Source organism: Psammomys obesus, unplaced genomic scaffold (genome assembly GCF_907164565.1).
Source record: "Psammomys obesus unplaced genomic scaffold, mPsaObe1.curated_primary_1811, whole genome shotgun sequence".
Classification (NCBI taxonomy): Eukaryota; Metazoa; Chordata; class Mammalia; order Rodentia; family Muridae; genus Psammomys; species Psammomys obesus.
In genome coordinates, this window is record NW_026596117.1 from 14,048,980 (window position 1) to 14,071,704 (window position 22,725).

The 22,725-nt window shown below is 44.0% G+C and overlaps 1 protein-coding gene across 2 annotated transcripts in view; it reads left to right on the forward strand.

Moving 5' to 3' along the window:
* Window positions 1–731: 731 nt before the first annotated feature.
* Corin (corin, serine peptidase) overlaps window positions 732–22,725 on the forward strand; it is a 208,065-nt gene continuing 186,071 nt past the window's right edge. The window contains exon 1 of one of the 2 annotated variants that reach the window (XM_055629339.1): window positions 732–800. In XM_055629339.1, the coding sequence (XP_055485314.1) occupies window positions 732–800 (69 nt within the window). Of the gene's footprint in view, window positions 801–1,026; window positions 1,294–22,725 lie in introns of those variants that run through there. The other variant, XM_055629338.1, reaches the window with a different exon arrangement.

Sequence of the window (22,725 nt, forward strand, 5' to 3'; positions counted from 1 at the left end):
TGACAAGGGCGGATTTGCTGGCCCCGACCTCAGCCTGTGTAGTACTCTGCAGGCAGTCCCCAGGCTGGAGCTTTCCTGGCCCATGAAGCTGGAGCAGAGACCCAGTCTTGCAAAGGCAGTTTCTTCCCTAAACTCGTAGCAGAAGACAGATTTGCAACTTTCATAGTGCGAATAATGCCTTCAAAACCTTACATGGTTTCAAAAACAAGAAACTTGGCATTTGACTGCCAGCACCTGCCGGCAGTCATTTTGATAACTTTCCTGGTTAGATTCAGGTTTGGGTGGATGGGGTGTCCTAGGACGTGATAAAGAGAGTTCAGAGGAGGGCAGCCCTTTACACCGTTTAAACAAAAGTTCTGGCCTTTCCTGCTCCTGTCCAGTAGTTTAAGGTTTTGTTTGTTAGTTTTTGTTTTTTTCATCCTGGGTGGAGGATGCGGGCAGCAGACTTTTGGCTTTCCATCTGCCTTAGAAGAACAACTTTTCTGAAGGCAGGGGTGGGTGTGAAGGAACTGTCATTAAGGGTTATGGGTAGGACCCAGAGACGTTCGTGAAAGGAGGGGGAGTGGTCTGCGGGTGGGGTCTGCCCAGCAGACAAAATATGGGGCTCCCTTCGCCCGAGTACAACTTCACTCTGAGTGAGGAGAAAGACATCCGTAGTGCCTCTCCTACAGATCCACAGAGCAGAGAGAAGCGACCGAGATTAGAGTGGACCGAGATTAGAGGGGAAAGATATGTTCACGAAAAGGCCCTTCGCCCTTGCTCCGGAGGAGCGCAGTCGCCGAGCTGGCGCCCCAGAGAGGGTAAGATCCACACTCCGCACTCCTGCTGCACGCAGGTCGCATGAGTCCTGGTGACTTCAGAGTCAACCCCTCTCTCCCTGTTCCTTCCTCCCTCCACCGGGTGCCACCTCCTTCCTGTCCGTGGGTCAGCGAGCACCGACTTCTCAGTGGCCGGGTCAGTGCCCTGCAGCTGGCCCCTAGGCGGACGGCGGACTCCTGAGGCTTGGCGTCGGGGACTCTGGCAGTCATGGGCAAGGTTTCCTTCGGCGTCCGGGTCAGCTCGGTGCGGAGAGCCCGCTGCTCTTGTCCCGGGCGATGCTACCTCTCCTGCAGGGTACCTCTAGCCGCCGCCCCCCACTCCCCGAGCGGGCTCGGCTGCGTGCGGGTTCCGGGGGAGGCTGCAGGTGGAGCCGTCGGACCCGGCCCCTCGGGATCCTGTGGCTTCCTCTCCGAGCCCAAGTTCCAGGCTCCCCGCAGCTGGAAAGACTGCGTCGGAGCCCCGCCTGCCCGAGACGTAAGCTGCATGCCCACTGCGCGCGCCACTGCTGCGCACGCTGGGACTAGGTCCCATGTCCAGTAGCGTTCCCCACTGGGGGTCAGTCAGTACCCCGGGATGGTCCTATGCGTTGGCACGGCACGACAGAGTGCTGGGAACGCCTGATCCCCTGCTTGCAAACTTTCTCTCTCGGGCGGGTACCGGCGCTAGGCGCACGGAGCAGGCTTTGAGCTGCTCCGGTTGGGACGCTTTTTACCGCTGTGCTGAGAAGAGATAGCCTTGCTGCTGCGCTCTGCAGAGAAAGGGCATTGCACAGGGTCCCCCTGACCCGAGCCTCAGAGAACTCAGTCTAAGCTGCAGCCACCCCGTCGGCTGCGGAGTCATGAGAGTTCTGGAATCTGTTGGGTAACGCTGGGGTCCCAGCTGCGCGGAGGCGGGGCTGGCCCGGATGGTGCCAGCAGGGAGAGAGGGCTGGTTAGGAGGGCTTCCGGAGGAGGTGTGCTGTCGGGTTCTGCCGGAACTCAGACTTCCATGCGGGTGCTCTGGAGGCAGGAGGATGGCAGGGTGAGTGGGCTCTTTGAGCAGCTTCCCAATTGGGGGACCAGTTGGAGCCTCAGTTTCTAGATTCCCAGGAAAGCAGTCCCAGCAACCCGCGCCCACTGAAGTTTCCCAGAACTATGCGCTGCGGAGGCTTACAGTACAAGGCTCGGAGGGGCTCTGCGTCCACATCTGTGCTTTAGAGTCATTTCATTTTTAAAAATTGAAGGAAGGACGCAGAAATCCACAAGAGAACACCAGAGTGCCACCGGAAAGGGAGTCAAGCCAGGAGTCACTGCTGCTTGTTGTTCAAGGACACATTTTGCCTGAGTTTTGAGGTTAGAAGTGATGCAAACATTAATTTGGCAAACCCCCCCCCCCAAACAAACAACAACAAAAAGTAGGCTTTTGGAGTGTGCCTGTCACTCACAACACTATCTACACTGGTTTCCTGGTTACCCACTAGTCTTGTATGAGATTGCACTCAAAATCAGTTTCTAAAACCAGGGTTCTGGGCTGATGGATGTCCGCAGAGGTGCTCAGCGGTTCCTCCTAGGACACCAAGCCTTTTCATTGTGTGAAGTATCTTTAGAGGGCGTGCAGCATGGAGTAACCTAAGCCTCAGGAAGCTGTGACGCCTTTGTAGGGGAGTGGGCCCACTCCAGAAGGTTCCACGTGGGGTAGAGTACAAATGAAAGCCCAAGCTGTCCTTTCCAGTGGGGTAAAGAGACTGAAGAAACGCTTTATTAAATCTCTCAGAGATACGCTCCAGGGCTCTGTACCTGCCTGCCATATTGACAAGACAAAAGGTTGCTATGGGGAGGAAGCGCATAAATTCAGGATTAAACGGGAAGGGCAGGGCAGGGGCAAGAGGTGCACCCACTACATGAGTTAGGCTCGCAGTGGTCTAGGTGACTGTCATCTCGGCTCAGAGTCTGTAAGTCTCTAGGGAAGCCATTCAGGAATAGCCTCGGTTTCCATAGTGGGGTGATGGCTCTTGTGCGCGCATGGCTGTGTGTGTGGCGGAGTCAGTCTCGTTGTGGGCCGGTCTCCCTGCAAAGCTTGCTCTTCCTGGAAGGTTTCAGTGCGGCCACTGGGGATTTTGGGGTGCCACTCTGCGGTATCTGGAACAGAGTATCATAAAAGCTGGTGGAGGTCATCATGTCCCTGCAGAGCTGGCTTGTGTATAGGCTTGAAGGGGAATAAGAGACTCGGGCTTACTTACAGCTGATCAGTCCCTTGTGACCATTTCCAGATAGACATTCTTTAAATAATTGCACGTTTGTGTGCAGAACTAAGCAGGAAGCAGAAACAGTGTTTAAGGCAAAAGGAGATGCAGAGCGAAGGTAAAAAAGTATTTTTTTTTCTTATCTGTTAGATATCCTCAGGCCTAAATGAGGCGTCTGAGCCTTTGACCAAAGCAGCCTTTCACCAAACCAATAAATTCTTTAGAAACCATGAACTTTGGGTGGTGCTCGCTACCTCTGTTGCCTTGCCAGTCTAAGGGCCTCCCCCTCTGCTGTCAGAGAGAGAGGGAGATGGGAAGCTAGTGTCTCCAGAGAGGGAGCAGAGTTACAGTTTCCTCTCTCCAGCCCTCATTATGCAACTTCCACACCGGGAATGATGGCCTATTCTGTTCTCTTTTCCTTACCCCAGTGTCCTTCAACACAATGTCTCTCCCAGTGCCATCCCCGGGGGACTAGGAAGAGCTGTAACACCGACTGTTTGCTGAAAATGTCTAAGACAGGCAAGGATTCCTTACCCTGCCATCTCTGCCTTAATAAGATAATCAACAAGGATGCATTCATGCCCCATTTGTGCCATCCGTTTTGCCCAGCCAAATAGGAAACCATATTGGTTGGCTTAAGGATACTGACCCAAGTTCCAGGTCCCCACTGAGAGGTCAGGTGACTCCAGACTTGCTCTTCTTGTTCATCACAATTTCTCTCCTTCCCTCCCTCCCCCACCTTCTGGTGCAAATGGAGGACTATTGAGTGAAAGGCGCCAGGAAGAAGCATTGCTTAGGAGGGAGACTTGGGTCAGAGCTCCAGCTCTGGTTTTTAAAAGCAGCCAGACCGTGGCCGAGGCTGTTTCCTCCATCAGAAAGGGGGGGGGGAGCTGATGCTGTTTCCCATTTTAAGAACACCATGTGATGAAAGAAATGCTTATTACAAGTAATTATACGTAATAGCTACTGCATTCTGTAAAACCTCATGAAGTATTTAAGAAACACCTTCATTGGGGTCTTGTTCCAAACTTGTCCATATTTAGTATATACAACTAGACTGTGAAATAAGATGGTGACCCTGAAGCCATCACCACAATGAATGGTTCTAACACCACTTTCTGCTCTTTTATTGTTGCTTTTCTATAAGAATATTTAGCATAAAGTTTCTGTTAGGCAAAATTTGAAGTATAATATAGTATTGCTACTCTAAGGACAGGTCTTCAGGCCTTAGTCATCTGGCAGTACTTTAATTTTTTTTAATTTTATTTTTTTCTTATCACTTACATTTTATTAATTCTGTATCCCAGCTGTGTCCTGCTCCCTCAGTCCCTCCCAACCCCGCCTCCCTCCCTCATCTCCACCCGTGGCCCTTTCCAAGTCCACTGATAAGGGGGGACCTCCTCCCCATTCATCTGATCCTGTTTTATCAGGTATCTTCAGGACTGGCTGCAAAGCCCTCCTCTGTGGCCTAACAGGATGGCTCCTCCCTTGGACGGTAGGGAGGCCAAAGAGCCAGTCATTGAGTTCCTGTTAGAAATAGTCCTTTTCCCCTCACTATGGGAAACCAATTGGTTACTGAGCTACCACAGGCTACATCTGGGCAAAGGTTCTAGGTTATATCCATACATGGTCCTTGGTTGCATGTCAGTCTCAGAAAAGACCCTGTACCCAGATATATTTGGTCCTTGTGGAGCTCCTATCCTTTCCCCATCAGACTAACTCCCCTTCTTTCATAAGATTCCCTGTACTCTGCTGAAGGTTTGGTTATGAGTCTTTGTATCTGCTTTGAAAACACTGCTAGTTAGAGTCTTTCAGATGCCCTCAGTAGACTCCTGTCATACGTTCAATGCACATCCCATCTGTCTTTCTAAACGAGGATTGATCATCTTACCCCATGTCCGCTCTCTTGATTATCTTTTTTAGGTGTATAGATTTCATTATGTTTATCAAATCTTAAAGGTCTATATAAGTGAGTATATACTGTGTTTGTCTTTCTCCTTCTGGGATATTTCACTCAGAATGATCTTTTCTAGATCCCACCATTTGCCTGCAAATTTCATGATTTCCTCCTTTTTGATTGCTGAGTAGTATTCCATTGTGTAAAAATACCACAATTTCTGTATCCATGCCTCTGTTGATGGACATCTGGGTTGTTTCCAGGTTCTGGCTATTACAAATAAAGCTGCTATAAATATGGTTGAGCAAGTATCCCTTTTGTGTACTTGAGCAAACTTTGGGTATATACCTAGCGGTGGTATATAATTTAATTTTATGCTTTTTCTGAATACCTTCCCATGTCTCTCTACTCATACCCATCTTGCTCTACTCTTTCCTATGAATTTTCCTCTTGGGGTTCCCATATAAGTGGGATCATTTAAGATTTTGATGTCTGTGTCTGGCTTATTTCATTGAGCAGAACATACCCCAGCACCATTCTTCTTGTTACGTTGAACTAACATTCCGTTGTGTGTATATACACTTTTCATTACCCACTATTTATCCACCCTTAGAAGCTAGTGTTTCCAGAGAGGGAGCAGAGTCACAGTTTCCTCTCTCCAGCCCTCATTATGCAACTTCCACACCGGGAATGATGCCCTATTCTGTCCTCTTTTCCTTACCCCAGTGTCCTTCAACACAATGTCTCTCCCAGTGCCATCCCCGGGGGACTAGGAAGAGCTGTAACACTAACTGTTTGCTGAAAATGTCTAAGACCAAGATGTGTAGGCTCTTCCATGTCCTGGACATGTGAGTAATACTGCAATGAACAACTTTTTTTTCAAGAGCTTGTTTTCAACTCTTTTGGGAGCAGTTATTTTTCATTTACTTGGTATTTAGAGTAAGACCAGTGGGTCATATAGTTTCTCCTTTTAATTTTATAAGCAACGTCCACACTGTTTTTTATAAAGGCTATACCAATTTATAGTCTTTCTTCTTGTATCTTTCTCTATCTAATCCCATTTAATCTTTTGTTTTGGGATAGTGGACTGTCACCAGTGTGAGATACCATCCTTCTGTGGTTTTGATATGCCTCTAACTAGAGAAGTTGAACACCTTTCATGCACCCGATGGTGATAAGTAGGATTTTATTGGGGAAATGTCTGTATGAATCTTCTACTTATTTCTAAAATTGTGTTATTACTTATTCACTAACTCTTGCCTCTGGGTTAAAGGTGTTTCCTGTACAGAACAAAGGCTCATAAGGGATTTGATTTGTGACTATGTTCTCCATCATACAGTTGATCTTCACTTTTCTGATCATTTCCTTTTCAGTACAGAAACTACTTGTTCTGCCGTAACCCCAGCTATTCATTATTGCTTTGTTACCCATACTTTTGGAGTCATATCCAAGCACCCTCTGAGGAGGAATGTTTCCTGTTGCCTTCAGGAGTTTTATGGTTCGAGGTCTTATCTACATACCTTTAATCTATTTTTATTTATTTTTCTGCATGATGTTAGCTAAAGGTTCAGATTTACTCTTCTGTATGTTGCTATCCAGTTTTTCCAACACTATCTTGGAGAGACTGTTTCCCCTGGTGTGTATTCTTGGCACCTTTGTCAAAGATCATTTGATCATGTACATATGTATGAATGTATGTATGTATGTATGTATGTATGTATGTATGTATGTATGTATGAGTTTATTCATAGGCTCTGTTCTTTTCCATTGGCCCATAGGTCTGTTTTTATATTAGAATTAGATTGCTTTGCTTGCTTCAGGTTTATAATATTATAATAGCTGCTTAAATGATTTCAATGTAACGTACTCCATTAGAAAGACCCAAGTGTTTACTCTCACTAGCAATGTGTCCCATGCTCAGTAGCCACATATGGCTCTGACTACCATTTGGACAGCAATGCTCGAAGGCCCTCTTCAATGCAGAATGGGCCACCTTTCCTCTTTCTCTCCTGGAGTAGTGAAAAGTTCTGCCTCGCACCCCCTACTGCAGCAGAATCACTTCCGGGGCTCTGAGGTCTTTTCTACAGCCCCAGCATTTGTTAGGACCTAAATAAGGCAGTGTGTGCATCCAAGCCAGCTCCTTTTGAACTTTCCCTCTCGTCTCCATCTTCGCTTATAGATCACTTTTTCCACTGATGGAGACAGTCAATGCTGCGGCACTCCTGCCTCTGGAATGGACTCTGGTTCAACAAAGTGGCTCCTTCCCACCAAATATTCCCTTACTTGATGTGCTTGTAAGAAGGCAGGCACTAGAATATTGAGTTTGATGTTTGGCACAAAATCCACCGAGGGTGCCTGGTTTGTGTATGTTGAAAAAGGCTACCCCCCTCACTCTGTTGGACCCTTCCAGAATGTATCATCATTTGACAAACTGTATTTTACTTCTTTTCCTTTGGACAATTTTCTGTCTCTTCCTATACTAGAATGTCAGCCTTCAAGGGCAGAGACGTATTTGTGTCTTTGTTCATTGTCAGGTGAATGCCCAGTATACAGTGGGTGCCTAATAGTTGCTTGTGAATGACTGAGGTAAAATTGGACCTAGTGAAAATAGAGGTGCTATGCTAGTTTCTGGTGGCTACCATGATAAAATGGAAACAACAGGAAAGTATGTCCTCACAATTTTAGGGGCCACACATTTGAAATGGGAGAATCCTTCCCCTGATCTTCCTAGTTTTCCCCCAAAATGCCTCAGAATTCCTTGGTCAGTTCAATCTCTGCCTGCATTGTCAAACACCCTTTCCTGCATCTCTCTCCTATTATTTTCAGGACACCTGTCACATTGGGCTGGCAGCTTACCCTAACCAAGTGTGATCGTATCTTTAACGTGTCTGCATTTCTTATTCCCTGAATCCTGTCCTCCTTCTGCTTAGGCAAATATGCTTTAGAGTAAGTAACACGCACAAGGCTGATTTTTCTTGCAGACGCACAGTCACTATCTGTTGGGAGCTGATGTTCTTCTGCTAATGGGAGCATTTTACCTGGGTAAGAAGCTCTGGGCATTGAGTTGCAGGGCCAACGGCCCTTTTCTCAGGCTTGGTACCACCGCAACGTTTTCTCTGTCTTTATGAAAAGAGGACCATGATACTTGGGGCATCGCAGGACCGCTCTGTCGGTCTCACGCCTAGCATTTGCAGAGCTCTGCTGAGGGATGTCTGGTGCCTGTAAATTTTGTCTTTCTCTCATCCTTCAGGCCGTTGCCCCATCAGCTCTCCTGTGGGACATTCCTTTATGTCCAGCCCCTCAGAGCTGGTGTTGACAAGTGCATGCCTATTTCTGATCATGCTGGCAGAAGTTCTTGAGGGGTCCTGCAGGAGACCTGTGCCACGGTCCAGTAGTGGTGCCGAAGCTGTGAAGAGCTCAAGGCAAAGTGTCTGTAGAAGGAGTGAGTGATAGTGAGCCACCAGGCTGACTCAGAAAGGGGGCTGAAAATGAAGGGTGGGTTATAAAGGCCATTTTGGTGGCACACATGCGCTTGCTTAGCTCAGGGACACAGCCTCTAGGTCAATGGCATTTGAAGAGTTCTTTGTGTGTCCAATAGCTGAGAGGGGGGTTAGAAGAAAATCCTGCCACTGTACAACAAAAATTTCTCGGAAGCCACGGAGTTGTCATTTATTTAAAGTGCCCCTGCAGCCCGTAGAAGAAGGTGACTCTGGGAGGCTTCTGTTTTTGCTTTTGCCTTTCTGAAACAGGGTCTCATGTAGCCCAGGCTGGCCTACATATCAAACTGCATATGTAGCTAAGTCTATCCTTGAATTTCTGATCCTCCTGTCCTACCTCTCAAGTGCTGGGATTATAGGCATGTACCACTATGCCCAGTCTGACAATACCAGAAACTTTTACTTGGACCTCTTAAATGGTGAAAGGTCTCTTTGTGAATAGTTTGATGTGACTTTCTTCAGTTAGGACCACACAGCCCCCCAGGGCATGGAAGGCAGGTGCTAGATCTTCGAAGAATTCTTTGGGCACAGCTAGCAATGAAGAGGAATCGATTCTCCTATCCAGTTGACAAGAGCTTATATGTTGGGAATGGAACTAGACACTTGGGCATCTAATGATGAATAAAATGAAGTTTTGCACACGTGGGAAGCACAACTTTCTAAAAATTAATTAACTTATTTATTCACTTTACATCCCAATCTTAGCCCCCTCGCTTCTCTCCTCCTAGTTCCACTCTCCCTCCCTTTCCCCCTATCCCCAGAAAAGGGGTGCCCCACCACCAACCCACCTCAACACATCAAGTTGCATCAGGACTGAGAGCATCCTCTTTCTCAGTGGCCTGGCAAAGCAGCCCTGCCAGATGGAAGTGATCAAAAAGCATGCAACAGAGTCCTTGTCAGAGACAGCACCTTCTCCTCTTTCTAGGAGACCCACATGAAGACCAAGGTGCCCAGCAGGTACATATGTGTAGGGGAACTAGGTCCAGTCCATGCATGGTCCTTGGTTGGTGCTTCAGTCTCTGCAAGCCCCACTGGACCTAGGTAAGTTGGCTCTGTTGGTCTTCTAGTGGAGATCCTGTCCTCTTCCGCATTCTTCTATCTTTCCACTTATTTTTCCACAAGGCCTCCTGTGCTCCACCCAATGTTTGGCTGTGTGTCTCAGCATCTGTTTTGATCTATTGCTGAGTGGAGCCTCTCAAAGGACAGCTATGCTAGGCCCCCGCCTTCTAACCAAGCAATGGACCCTATGGCATGAATACAGGGAAGAAAGATCCAGGTGAAGATTCTATGTCCGCCTGCTTGGCCCAGTGTCCTGAGTGAGCACAAGATGACAGGGAGTACGCTACCCAAAGCTTTATAACCCAGCTGACTTTTGTGCTCTGTTCTTAGGTCTCTTTCATTGTCTTAGTTGGAGCCAATGAGCTAATTAGGTACTCCTCTGGGAGCCTACTCCATCCCTGGAGAAGCTGAACACGTGGGATCCAATGATGGAAAGTATACCCTTCTCCTTTCCTGAGAATTTTCAAGTCTTGTCTTGATGGTTCCTTTGTCACCTTTGTTTATTTCAGAGCCTCATACTGCAGGTAGGATGGCTTGACTCTGGGGTATAGCTTGGAAGCCTTCCTGACATTGGTTTATTTAATATTTCTCTTATCTTTAAGGAAGTTTTGTCCAAGTCAAGTAAGATCAGAAATGGGAGTTCAGCACGAAAAGGATGCAGGACCCAGTGAAACTTTCTTTGTCATGATTTTCTCATGTGTGAGCTGGGTCCTGTTTTCTGTGTGGGAGAGCTGCCTTTTTAATGTGATGGTGGGAAAAGAGCAGGGTGATGTGCCATTTACTCTCTTCTCCCTTCCCTTGACCTTTGTGACAGTTGATGAGCTGGCCTGCTCTTTCCTCCTGACACCAGATGCTTGGGCTTTTTTATAATGCCACTTCTCCGACTGACTCTCTGACACCAACTCAGCGCCAACAATTCAGCTTAATCCTGACAATTTACCTGGAGTTAAAGGGCTTGTCCCTCAGTGCTGCCTTCACTGCTGGGAGCAGGTCTCCAGCTGGAGACCTGCCTGACTTTTGACTGATGAGCTGGCAGGCAGGGAGACTCCCGCACCCACTCTTCAGGTGTGATGATGTGGCAGAATGACACAGAGGGCTCAGGAAGACAGTTTTCTTAAAACTTGTTGATTGATGATGGAGAGTGCAAATGAACAGCCAGGAGAAGTGGTACAGTAGGAATCAGGTGTATCTCCTGGGACACATGGGTACATTGGCTAAACAACCCGGAAACTCGAAAGCCCAGCATTCAGTGGCTTTTAAGGAAGCCTAATCAAACAGGCACAATTGATTGCTAATTGAATTTCCAGTGCCCCCTTTGGGGAAGGGGACTGGAAACCGCCACCTTCTAATCAAGGTCTGGTCTTTCTGGCAACCAGACTGGAGCTATTTAGGAGCCCATGAGGAATCCAGAATCACCTCATTAGAACAAGAGGTGTCCTTATCCCTGCTGTTGCTCAGGAAATTCCAAAGGAGGATTCAGGAACTCTGTGGGAAGGGGACTGGGGAGTGCCACAGGAGGGCTGCCTGGACAAGAGGCGCCCACACAGACCTTCAGATTAGTTTTCCTCTCAGCGAGTGTTTTCTAGGGCTTATTACCCTGAACCTCAGCCAAAGGCAAAATTGTTCAGCACCCAGAGAAACCAAATCAGAGCAAACTTGGCAGGCAGTCTTGACCATCGAAGCCCTTGTTTCTCTGAGGGTCCCCGCTTTGGCCACAGGTCAGAACTGAAACTGAGCCTGGGTGTGCAGCTTGGGGTGGCGGGAGGAAGGGAGAGAAGTCAGTTACAGAAACAGACTCTTCCAGAATCAAGTTGGGAGACACGTGTGCTCTGAGGAAGAACTTAGTACCAGAGAAAATGCTCCTTCTGACATAGCTATATGTTTAAAGTTGTGAAACAGAAAAGAACAAACAAAATGTGTTCAGAATAGCAAAGGTGCCAAATTATCAGGTAAGGAGGGAGAATTCTGGGGTCTCTGAAATTTAGGAAGTTTGGGTAAAAATTTTTGCTAGGCAAAGGGAGCCTAGTTAGCTATTCCATTCAGCCTGAAGGAGAACATCCATCTTCCTAGGCAGGCCTGGGTGCAGAGACCATAGAGAGCTGCTCACGTCTCCCTCTCTCACAGAGGAGCCCTGCCAGCTGGGAACTCCTCTAAAACTCTCCTTTCCCAGAGAAGCGATTCTTGTCACACAGACTTGTGGAGGAGACTTGTGTAATGAGGGCTTCCTGGGGGTTGCTGGGTTGGTGTAGCATTTTCTTTGCTGACACTGTTACAAGATGATACACTTAGCTGTGTGTGTCCTAAAACAATATCCATTTTGATATGAGGTTTGGGTGCTGGGGAGTCGGTTGTTCTTTCAGAGAAGATTAGAAGAAGAAACGTTGCTTTCAAAGTCAAGTCTCTCCCATGAGTTAGACAAAATCCAAAGCAATCAGAAGTCACTGTGGGCCCTGTCCAATAGAAACACAGTAGCTACTGATAAGGCCTCTTGTTGCACTTAGGACAGAACCAGATGAACTAAAATTTGGTAATTATTTTCTTTGGCTCAAAATATCCAACATTTTATAGTTTTAATGTGTAGTAAATATAATTATTAAATATTTTACCTTGTTTTTCTTGGAGCAAATCCTTATGCCTCATAATTCTTCTATCTAGTGTAAATTCAAACAAACAATATTTCAGGCTAGTATGTCTCTCCTTGAGTAACACAGAGCTACCCATTGGCTGTTGACACATCAGGGGGACCTGTGAATGTGCCTTGTGTGGGAAAAGGAGGTTTCAGGTCTGGTTAAGTGGGTGATTTTGAGAAGTCTGGGTTATGTGGGGGTGTGGGAGATGTCACGCCTCTGAGAAGAAGGCCCTGGGTCAGGCTTGCTGGACAGCAATAGGATTCCAGATGTAGGTGAGGAGGTTGTGCTTTGAAGATGCAAGGGGACCTCAAGCTGAGGCCTGAAAGAACAGGTGAGAGTCTGCCCTCAGTACCTTCCAGGGAAGCAGCCTTGAGGATGCCTTGATTTAGTCCAATGAGACTTACTTCAGGCTTCTGCCTCCTGAAGGAAAGAGAACATTGCTTCACCTCATGAAGCCTGTGGTAATTTGTAATGGCGGGATAGGAAACTAATATATCACTAAGACATTACTGCTAGCATCTGTCCTGGGTCATCTTGAAACGCGTTCCCCTGAACTGCTTCATCTTGGCTTGATTTCAGGCGCCCATGTCCGGGACACATGTTTTCCAACAACCCTCCAGGCTGAAGTCTGCTCTTCCTTAGATTCAATTGGAGCCTTTGATGGCAAAACTTGGTTGATATCTTAACTGACGTAAACGGGGATGAGAGGTCTTTCATAATGAGTTAGAGCAGACAACAGAAAGAAAAGGAAGCTGGAAAAAGCTACCAGCTTTCTTGACTCTTTGCTTAGTTGGGGAGATAAAGCTAAAAAGTATTTTCTTTCATTGTGTGTGGCGTCTGAGTGTGGTGCGTGTGTGTGATAATGTGAGTGTGTACAGGTGTATGTTGGGGAATGCGTGTGTGTGTTTGTGCACGTAGGTGTGTGTGCATTTGTACACAAGGGGACCACAAGTCAATTTCATTTGCCTATCCTTTCGTCCTAGAGCGCTGGGATACCATGATCTTGCCTGGACAGCCCTGTACCCACAACCATTTCCCTAATTCCTAAAAAGTATTGTTAAAACTAAAGCCCATTAATTAAAAAAGAAAAGAAAAACCCACTGCTACATGATTGGGTACGTTTAGAGTGTTAGTCTATGAATGCTACTGCTGGTCTCAAACCAAAGGGCTGGCGGCTGTCATCCAGAGAGCTGTGTCTCCCTGGGGCTATTGGACCCTCTGTCAGTTTCTAGTTTAGTGTGCCTAGGACAAGGCTCAAAATCCATACTCCATCAAGTTCTGAGTGCCACCGATGAAAACCTGACCTTCGGGAAGAGCTCAGGGTGACACCTCTATGCAGAGGGAGACACACAATTGCTGAGAAAGATCCACAGTGGCCTTTCTGTTCAGGCACATAACCCTCCCGACCGTCAGCTCAAGTCACTGGGGAACTTAGGCGTCGATGCTGGACAGTTTTCTTCCGTCTTGGGTCTCCCACTCTGAGGTCTAAAGTAGACGAAAATCCCGAGCTCCCCACATTTCAGCTAAAAATACCTCTTTTGCCGTGGGCCAGCTGAGTTCTCAGATTTCCCAGCTGGAGTGAGTTTCCCGGACACGGGGCTACCCCAGTGGAAAGTCTATAAGCAGAAAATTCCAGGTTAAAAATAGTGCCGGGGAGGCCCCTGCAAAGCTCTCACACCCAGCTGCCCACTGGGGTATCCGTGCCAGGGGTGGGGTGGGGAGAGGGAGGGGCTGTCCGAGGCAGCAATGGCAGAGAGGCTGCTCACTGCATTCCCTTTCTCTGCTGGTAGGAAAGACTTGCTTGCTCTCTTGGACTGGTTTTGGGATCACATTCTAGTCTTGAGGAGTGTGGCCCCTGCGATGCTCAACCTGCCGTCTGTGTAACATGGATTCTGACCTCCTCAACCCATTTAAAATGACACACTTTCCCCAAGTCCCCAGGGGGAAAACGGCCTCTTTCAGGGCTGGCAGTGCGATAAAGTGATAAAAAATCTTGCTTAGCATATAGAAGGCCTTGTGCAACTCTACACAGAACAAATAAAAAGGGAAAGAAAGGCCTCTTCTGAGGAAGCTGCCTCCTCCCAGTGGAAGAAAATGAAATATATGGGCTATTTAAAAATAATGTGAATAAAAAATGATCCACCTGCCTTTGCCTCCCCAAGTGCTTGGACTGCAGGAGTATGCTACCTCAATTTCCTTTAAAGGGAGAAAATGACAATTTTTGCTTCCATGAGTTTTTCTTTTTGTTGTTGTTGTTAATTTGTATATACACTTGACAAACTTTACAGCCATGGAAATCCTTTGTGTCCTTAGTAAGCAACTTAGTATGCTAATAGGGAAGTTGATTTGATAATGATAAAAATAATTATAAAATAATATTTTAAAGTCCTTTGGTAGAAAACAGGATTATTTATAATCATTAATTCACAATCATAACTTTTAAGTGTGTATTTCCTTCAAAGTTTAAAAGCTGATAGATCAAGGCAAGTATTACACATTAAAAGAAAAATAATTAAATTAGCCTAGTCTGTCTTGGTTTTGATCTGAGGGCTTGCCTTTGCATAAGCAAATTTGTTACATTCTTTAATTTTTAAATATATTTCTAAACATTTATCATTTATAAGTTTGGTTTTATCTTAAAATACAGACAATTTTAGCACTGGTAATAAAATTGAGATAATTTAAAGATGGTACATATTCATTGTGAAATATATTATCATCCAAAAGTTGCTTCATTGTTGAAGTTAATAACTTTGAAACTATGTTGAAACAAAATTGAAAAATATGATTGATAGAACACTTGAATCCTTCTTTTCCATCACCAACATCTTAAAATTTAAAAAAAATGTAATGTAATTCTTCATAATTTGGGTATCCTGACCATAAAATATTTATTGCAGTTTAATATAATAAGTGTGGATTAACATATTAAAAAGTAAAACTACCAGTGGGGAGAAGTTGGTGTGTTCAGTTATTTGGTTAAAACTGCAATCAATCCGAGATTCTTCAGGAAGTACAAATAAGAGTATTCATTGATACTTTTTGTCATTAAAGTGTTTTGAATATTAGATGGTTTCCTGTTCTAGTTGAACTGGACATTTTATTAAAAAGTAGAAGTCAGTTCTGCAAATTATTTTCACATTATAAATCTTTTATTCCATACCTTTTTTTTTTTTTTTTTCCCTTGAGACAGAATCCTAGGCTAGGCTGCTCTCAAACTCACGGCGATCCTCGGCTTTCTGAGTGCTGGGATCACAGATGTGACCATCACACTTGGCCGTGTGCTTTGTCTCTACAGCATTTATGAGATGAATTTGTGTCATTGATGGCTGTTTTTCTCCCCAGCCGTACTGCCTTCCTTGAGGACAGGGCTTTTGAAACTTGTTTGCACAATTTGGCAGGCCATTTTCTTGTGTGTGTGTGTGTGTGTGTGTGTGGTTTTTTTTTTTTTGTTTGTTTGTTTGTTTTTGTTTTTATTGGGCGCTCATTTTGTGTGTGTGTCTGAGAAGAGGGTGCTTATGAACATGCAGAGTGGCTCTGGTTTGCTTCTTAGCAGGCATCCTGGGGTTTCATCAGTTTGGTGTCTACTTTTTAAAATATATTTTTTTTAATTTTTGAGATCAGAATATAATTACATAATTCCTCCCTTCCTGTTTCTCTCCTCAAACCCTCCCATATGCCCTTCTTTGCTTCCCCCCCATTTATGTCCTTGTTTTTTTTTTAAATTAATTATTACATACACACACTTATTTCTAAATATGTGAGTATAACCTGCTCTGTCTGTGTAATGTTGACTTGTATGTATGTTTTCAGGGCTGACCATTTGGTACTGGTTAAGCAACTGGTGTGTTCTTCCCTGGGGAAGACTCTATTTTTTGTCTCTCAGTGTTCCTTAGTTGTCTGTAGTTGTTTGTGTAAGCTTGAGGCCTCCTGACCTCCCCCATGTGAGCACACCAGCATGTCTATTGTTTTTGTCCTTGTTCAGCTGCTGTTTATGCAGTCATGTTGATGAGACTTTGTGGGTGCTTCTGACATTGCTAGGAGACACAATCTCACAACAAACTCCCTGCTCCTCTGACTTTCACAATCTTTCCACCCCCTCTTCCATAGCTTCCTCTTCCAGAATAATCCCTGAACCTCAAGTGAGGGGCTTGTATCATAGTTGAATACCTTAGTATATCTTAGGACTTAGCTCCACAGCTCTCCACTTTGATCGTTGTGGTTTTCTGTGTTCTCTGTTGTAAAGAGAGTTTTCTTTGATACAGAGTGAGGGCTACTCTTACGTGTAGGTGTAAGGACAAAGATCTACAACGTAAGGAGAGAAGCAACAACACTCCCACAGAGCAACGATACCTATGAACCACGACAGTGACCAACATAACGCAATAACTCCAAGTGTGCAGTGGTGGCATGCATATCTTGGCGGTAACCAACAGCTCTCTAACCAAACTTAAGACTTGCTCAACAAGACAGAAATCCTCCCTTGTACTGGAAACCTAGCTAACCACCTAGGCATAGTAAAGTCATGAATTTTGGAAGAGAACTGAAAGACAAGAACAAACTCAGCTGTGGTTATCAGCATTCCCAAGAGAGCAGCCATATGCCTCGCCCTTTGAGGTGAAGATGTTTCAAAATCCGCATGCTAATGGAGTGCAAAATATCATTTTTCTTCTCTCATCACCTTCCTTATTTTGGTGGACTCGGCCTCTCTTTCCACATCTGCCACTGATTCTTCCTCCTGCCTTTGTACCTTCGGGTGGGTGTGTCCTTGTACTGGAGTCTCTGCTGCTCAGTGTGGAGTTATCTCTATCATTTCCCCAGGACTCCAGCCCTCTCCTTAGTTTGTTCCTTCCTGACTGTATTTCACATAGGTTCTGTACTCTCTGCTGGGCTTGCACATTTGTTTTCTTCTTGAACCTTTCTTTTTCTTTCTCTTTTCAACTTCCTTCTGTGAGGTCTTCTATAGTGAGAAATATGAAGTCATTGGATTATAACTCAACCAACAGTTTTCATTTTTTTCAATAAATCTTATCTCTCATTAACCTCTTGATTGGCTAATTCTTACCAGGAAGTTGTGAACCTGTGAAATCTACATCTTACCAATATTTGTGTCCAATCTATTATGGAATGCCCAGTTCCCCTATGATAGGCTTCATTTTTGCTGTGTCTTCTTTTATTCCTATTTTCATGGGTATAGGCTCTTAGTAAGGAGACCCATTGCAATACTAATGGACTTACCTATAAGACCCACATCAATTCAAAAGTCTTGCTCAGGAACTTTCTGCTGAAGTTGTTCAGTATATCCATAGTTTCACTAGTCATGTGGCATAATTGTCCAGTCTTTGAGGCATGGGTTTCTGATTTTTCTTGTGTTGAACTATAGCTTTAACACCTACCTTTCAGCAATTTCTCAGACTCTTGGCCACATAAGGGCAGCATTTTTCTAGTATTTCTAATATTTCTAGTATTATGTAGTAGCATTTGTTTCCTTTCTCCTCTGGGATCCAGCAATACTGAATTATTTAGTAACTATATAAAGTTTTTGTCTTTTTAGTGTGTTCTTTAGGTGTGCCAGGTGTGGGGTGACTGTACTCTTCTGTATCGATCTGCCTATTCTAACCTTCTGGGTTATGTTTTTTCTTTCTTTCTTGTTTTTCAGCTCAGTTGGTATCAGCTTTTGTAAATGTCAGACAAGTGTATTTTTCAAATCATCTCACTCTCCCTTGACTTCCCAAAATGAGCAGGACTTGCAAAATCTGAGTGATTAACACAGACATATTCAGTTGCCTCTTGGGTCTTTGGATTTAAAAAGAGTTTTACTGATTTTTTTTTTTCTGTTTTATCCCAAGAACATAAAGAGGGCACCATGATGACTTCAATTATTTATTTGGAAAGTAATCTTACACCTTCCTATATCTGAATCTAGGAGTTAGGTCTCTAACAACTTCGATTCTGGATCAGAAGTTATTTGATTACTGAAGTAGGACCACAAGATGGAGTCTTCCTGTAATTTGTGGACAAGTCCTATAGTTCTGAGGGGCTGGTAGCCCTAATGTGGTTTCCTTCCATGGCCCTGAATGTAGTAGAAAACAACATAATAAGATTTGTATCTGATTTTCTCTCATACTCAAATTAGCACTGCAGGCAATCAAAACTCAACACACACAGTTGTATCCTTGAGAGCTCAAGGATCCTGAAGGTTTTGTATTTCTGGTGTAGCACAATTTGCCCTGCTCACCCCCCAACACCCAAGAAAGGCTTGGTCCTAGCTCAGCAGCAAATGAAACACTGGACCAATTTCCTCTGGAACCAGCAGAGCCTATAGAAGTCAAAGTGTTACATCTTATACAGAGCAGAGCATACTGGGTACTGGCCTACAGGGCTGAAAGGACAGCATTGATATATTTGAGATGGACAGCAAAGTCATCTCCATACAAATAATGGAGGATATATTTGTTAGTCACTCTGTGTGTGCTCGCATGCACACACATGAATGTTCATGTTCCCACCAGTATTTATTAGGTCATGCCCAGGCATGCACAAGAGTTTACAGGAACAACTGACTGTTCAAAACTCCATCAGTCATCACACATGCCTTGAGATTCATTGAAATGGGTGGTCAAGAAAAATGGTGATCTTGGAGCAAAATGCTGTTTTGCTTGTGCCTATGACTGGTCCCAGTCTCTTTTAAACTTGCCTATATTGCTTTGTCCCTGTGTATAGAAGTATTACTAAACATTGTTATCTCCTTGGAGGGAGGTTATGAAGTGCCTGAGGGCAGGGACTATGTCCTCTTCATCCTCATGTGCCTGGATCTCATTTGTGTACAGAAAAGGCTTTGAATAAACATTCCTGGAATAAGCCAAATTAATATCAACATGTAACATAGGTATGTTCTACTATGAGGCTCTCAACACATATTTTTGTTTTACTAGATTATTCATGATATATGGCAAACTGCGTAATGCATATTAAGTTTGGAATTCATCCTCTGCTCTAGGTATTCAGCAAGAAGCTGCCACTTTATCTAACACATACCATCCCTTCTTGTGCTTTTGCACGGCAGGATCTCTGTCTGCAGGTGGGGTCAGGAGGTTAACCTCTCCACATCTGTTTATGCTTTGCTCTGCATTAAAATGCCTGAAATGGGTTGTCATAGAGCAGAAAATCCATTTGCTCATGTATGCTCTCCCTGATAGTTTTCAGCTGTCGAAAGTCAGCATTTTAGATGTCTACTCATGTTGCCAATCTCTTTCGATCTTGAAGTCACAAGGTTTTCACTGGTAGAGGATCTGTGAGTCAATTAAATGTCTACAGTTTGTACACATTCCACAGTGTCCATTTGGCTATATGAAAGAGCTTGCTTCCTTTTACAATATACCAGCTCTTTTTTAAGCAGCATAGTAACAAACCCAGGATGCAAAACTAAAAGCATTTTTTAATGACTAAAATTCAAATATTTAATTTCCCGAGGAACAGATAGTTCAACCTTATGTTTCTTTCCTCACTTCCATTGTTTTAAAAATGCATAAACAACGACAACAATAACAAAAGACAAAAAAAAAAAAAAAAAAAAGGAAACAGATCTTAGGACTTTCCAACGTGTGCAGAAGAAAGAGTTCTGGTATTTTATCTGTCTTCAGGGAAAATTTTCATTACCTTTAGGTTGTGTTTTCCATAAAATGACAGCATTGAAATATATGAGATTGAAGGCCAAGTCATCCCCTGGAAGGACCTCGTGTGTGTGTGTCTCTGTGTGTATATGTGTTGGGGCAGGGGGGTTCTGTTTATCTTCCTCTTGTCCTTTTAGGCTTCCTTCTTCTCAGGATAAAAGGAGTCTATTGTATTTGTATATTTGTAACTATTGTGGAAATATGATCTTTCAACCTTGCTATGAAGAGAACAGGACGTGAGGATTATCTTATTGCCTCTAAAGAATAAAGATGATAACTTTCCTCCCAGGAACTGAATGGAGCTGACTCCTTCCTAGCTGCTTGAACCAGGGAGAAATCAGGTCTCCAAATTTCATGAACTTGTAAGAAAAACAAAACCTTTATTGTTTTCTTCGCTAATTTCATTTAATTTTTGAACATTTGTAGTGGTATCAAGGCATTTCTTTTCTTTTCTTTTTGGTTTCTAATTTACAGATATAGGCATCTGGTCAGGGTGCAGGCATGGCTTTATAAGGTCACCTAAATTTCCAGTGGTGGAGACAGTTGTGTATGTCGCCTCTGAAACATTCCAGTCTGTTCTCTCATAGTTCAGACTTGAGCTGAACAACGCCACCTTGAAAGCAGGAACACGAATGTGGCAAGCTGTCTGCATTATTGGATAATTATTATCTTGTCTCCTGGATAGAACAAACATTGTGCTGGTATTTAGTCTCTAGGTTGAGCATCCATTCTTGGATGTGTGAATACGTCTTGGGAGAGGACTGTCTGGTGCTGTTGTCATTTTCAAAGGAGAAGCTGCGGGCAGGGTTGGCTTGCAGAACCGTGTGTTCTGGTGTGAACTCAGTAATTTCATTTTGAGAGAGGGCACTGAGTTATGTGAACCTCATATGCTTCAGTTAAATGCCAGAAAATGGGATGAAAAGACTTACTGAGAATCAGATGCTCGTTCTCCATGCCTCTCGGGATATTCAAAACAAACATCACAACAAAAGACACTTGGGTCTAGGGAAATTCACTGATGGATGATTTGGGAGCATTTTGTTTACTGGTAGAATGAAAGCTAAAATAGAGAATTGACAGATGGTTGGTTTGAGAAGCACCTATATTATTGAGCTCTTATTCAGTAAATCTACTCTTAATTCATTCGAGGGACACTTTCCCAGTTGATTGAGAACAAAGCGGTATGCATCTAGCACTGGCAACTATTCATTTTAAATTTGGGGTAGCAACTGTCTTGTTGCTGCTTGGTGCACACTGAGTAGAGATGAAGTGAAAAGACTCCATCTCTATGTAGTACTGAAAAAAGATGCAAAACACACTTGGGGCTGATCTTTGGGCAGGAGAACTTTCCAATCTGAGTGTCCAGTGGGAGGCCAGTATTTGCACTGTTGAGTGTGTCAATATGTTGACCTGTGATGCTATCCCCACGGGATTTCCACAAGCTTCTGTGTCCTTTGCAGGCCTCAGAGTAGGAATGACTTACTGTCCCTCCAGCCTGTTACCTGCCTTGCTAAACCAGCAGGGCACAAATGCATTTATAGTTCCTCATTTTCCTACCTCAGGAAATACGGGACTCAGTTTCTCTCAAACAAGAATAGCCTTGATTCTGGATGACTTTTAACTGTGATTGATTTTGTAACCCAGTCTTCTGGGGTGAAGCTATTTTATTCTGCCATCATTTTAAATATGATCTCACTTTCTCATTGTGTTTTAAGAACACTTAAACATTTTTAACTAGGTGCTGTAATAAACTTTGAAACAGCAAGTGATTTTAACTAAATCCACCAGATGACTATCAGAACTAGGGCAATCCTCTAGCAAGGAGTAGTTGGACACTGCAAATCCACACACTCTTGGACAAACTCTTCTGTCTCCATAATTTCACAATGTTTTGTTTGTTTGTTTTTATTTTTCTTTTTTGGAATATGATGATTTTGTTGTTTATATTTAATGGTGTTCATGATATAGAGACAAATTTTGCAGGTAGAATTAACATGCACACCACACAAAATCTGATTAGTGAAATAGTTTACATGATTCCTCAAGTCTGCCTAATATGTGGTGCTAATTTAAACAAATCATACAGGAGACAGAATTATTGGAATATCTGTATATGTGATGCTGACACTTAAGACAGAGCATATTGCTGTCTCTTTGCAGGCAATCTGAAGGGGAATATTAGTCTTAAGTGATCAGAGGCTAAGGATGACATTTGCTTAGTGACACCTTAGAAGGATCAGAAACTACTTTTTTTTTTAAATGAGGTTGTTGGCTTTTAAAATATAAATTTGATCTCCTTGTTTCTTTCAAACATATTTATTATGATAATTATGTACATGTATAAAGATACAGAGTTATTTGCATGGGAATGCAGGTGCTTTCGGAGGCCAGAAGTATTGAACCTTCCAGACTAAAGTCAGAGGTGGTTGTGAGCCCTTGATGTGGGTGATTGGACACAAAAGGGTCCCTGGGAGAACAGTGCATGTTCTTCATTATGTATCCATCTCTCCAGGGTTTCCTTTTTTATCTCAGGTTTTACTACTGTCTTGGTTACTTTTCTGCTGAACTCATTCCATTTAGTGTGCAATTCGTTACTTGAGCATGAAATGAGAGTAGTATTTGCTTGAATGACAGCTAAGTTTTTAGGAAGTGAAAGCTTATAAAATCATCAGACCAAGGTCCTTAATATATCAACAGAACTGTTAGTCATTTCTTTTTGACCTATGACCATTATGGAAAAAGATAAGGAGGAGGAAGAGGAAGAAGAAGGAGGAGGAGGAGGAAGAGAAGGAGGAGGAGGAGGAGAAGAAGAAAGAGGAGGAGGAGAAGGAGAAGGAGGAGAAGGAGAAGAGGAGGAGGAAGAGGAAGAGGTAGAGGTAGAGGAAGAAGAAGAAGAAGAAGAAGAAGAAGAAGAAGAAGAAGAAGAAGA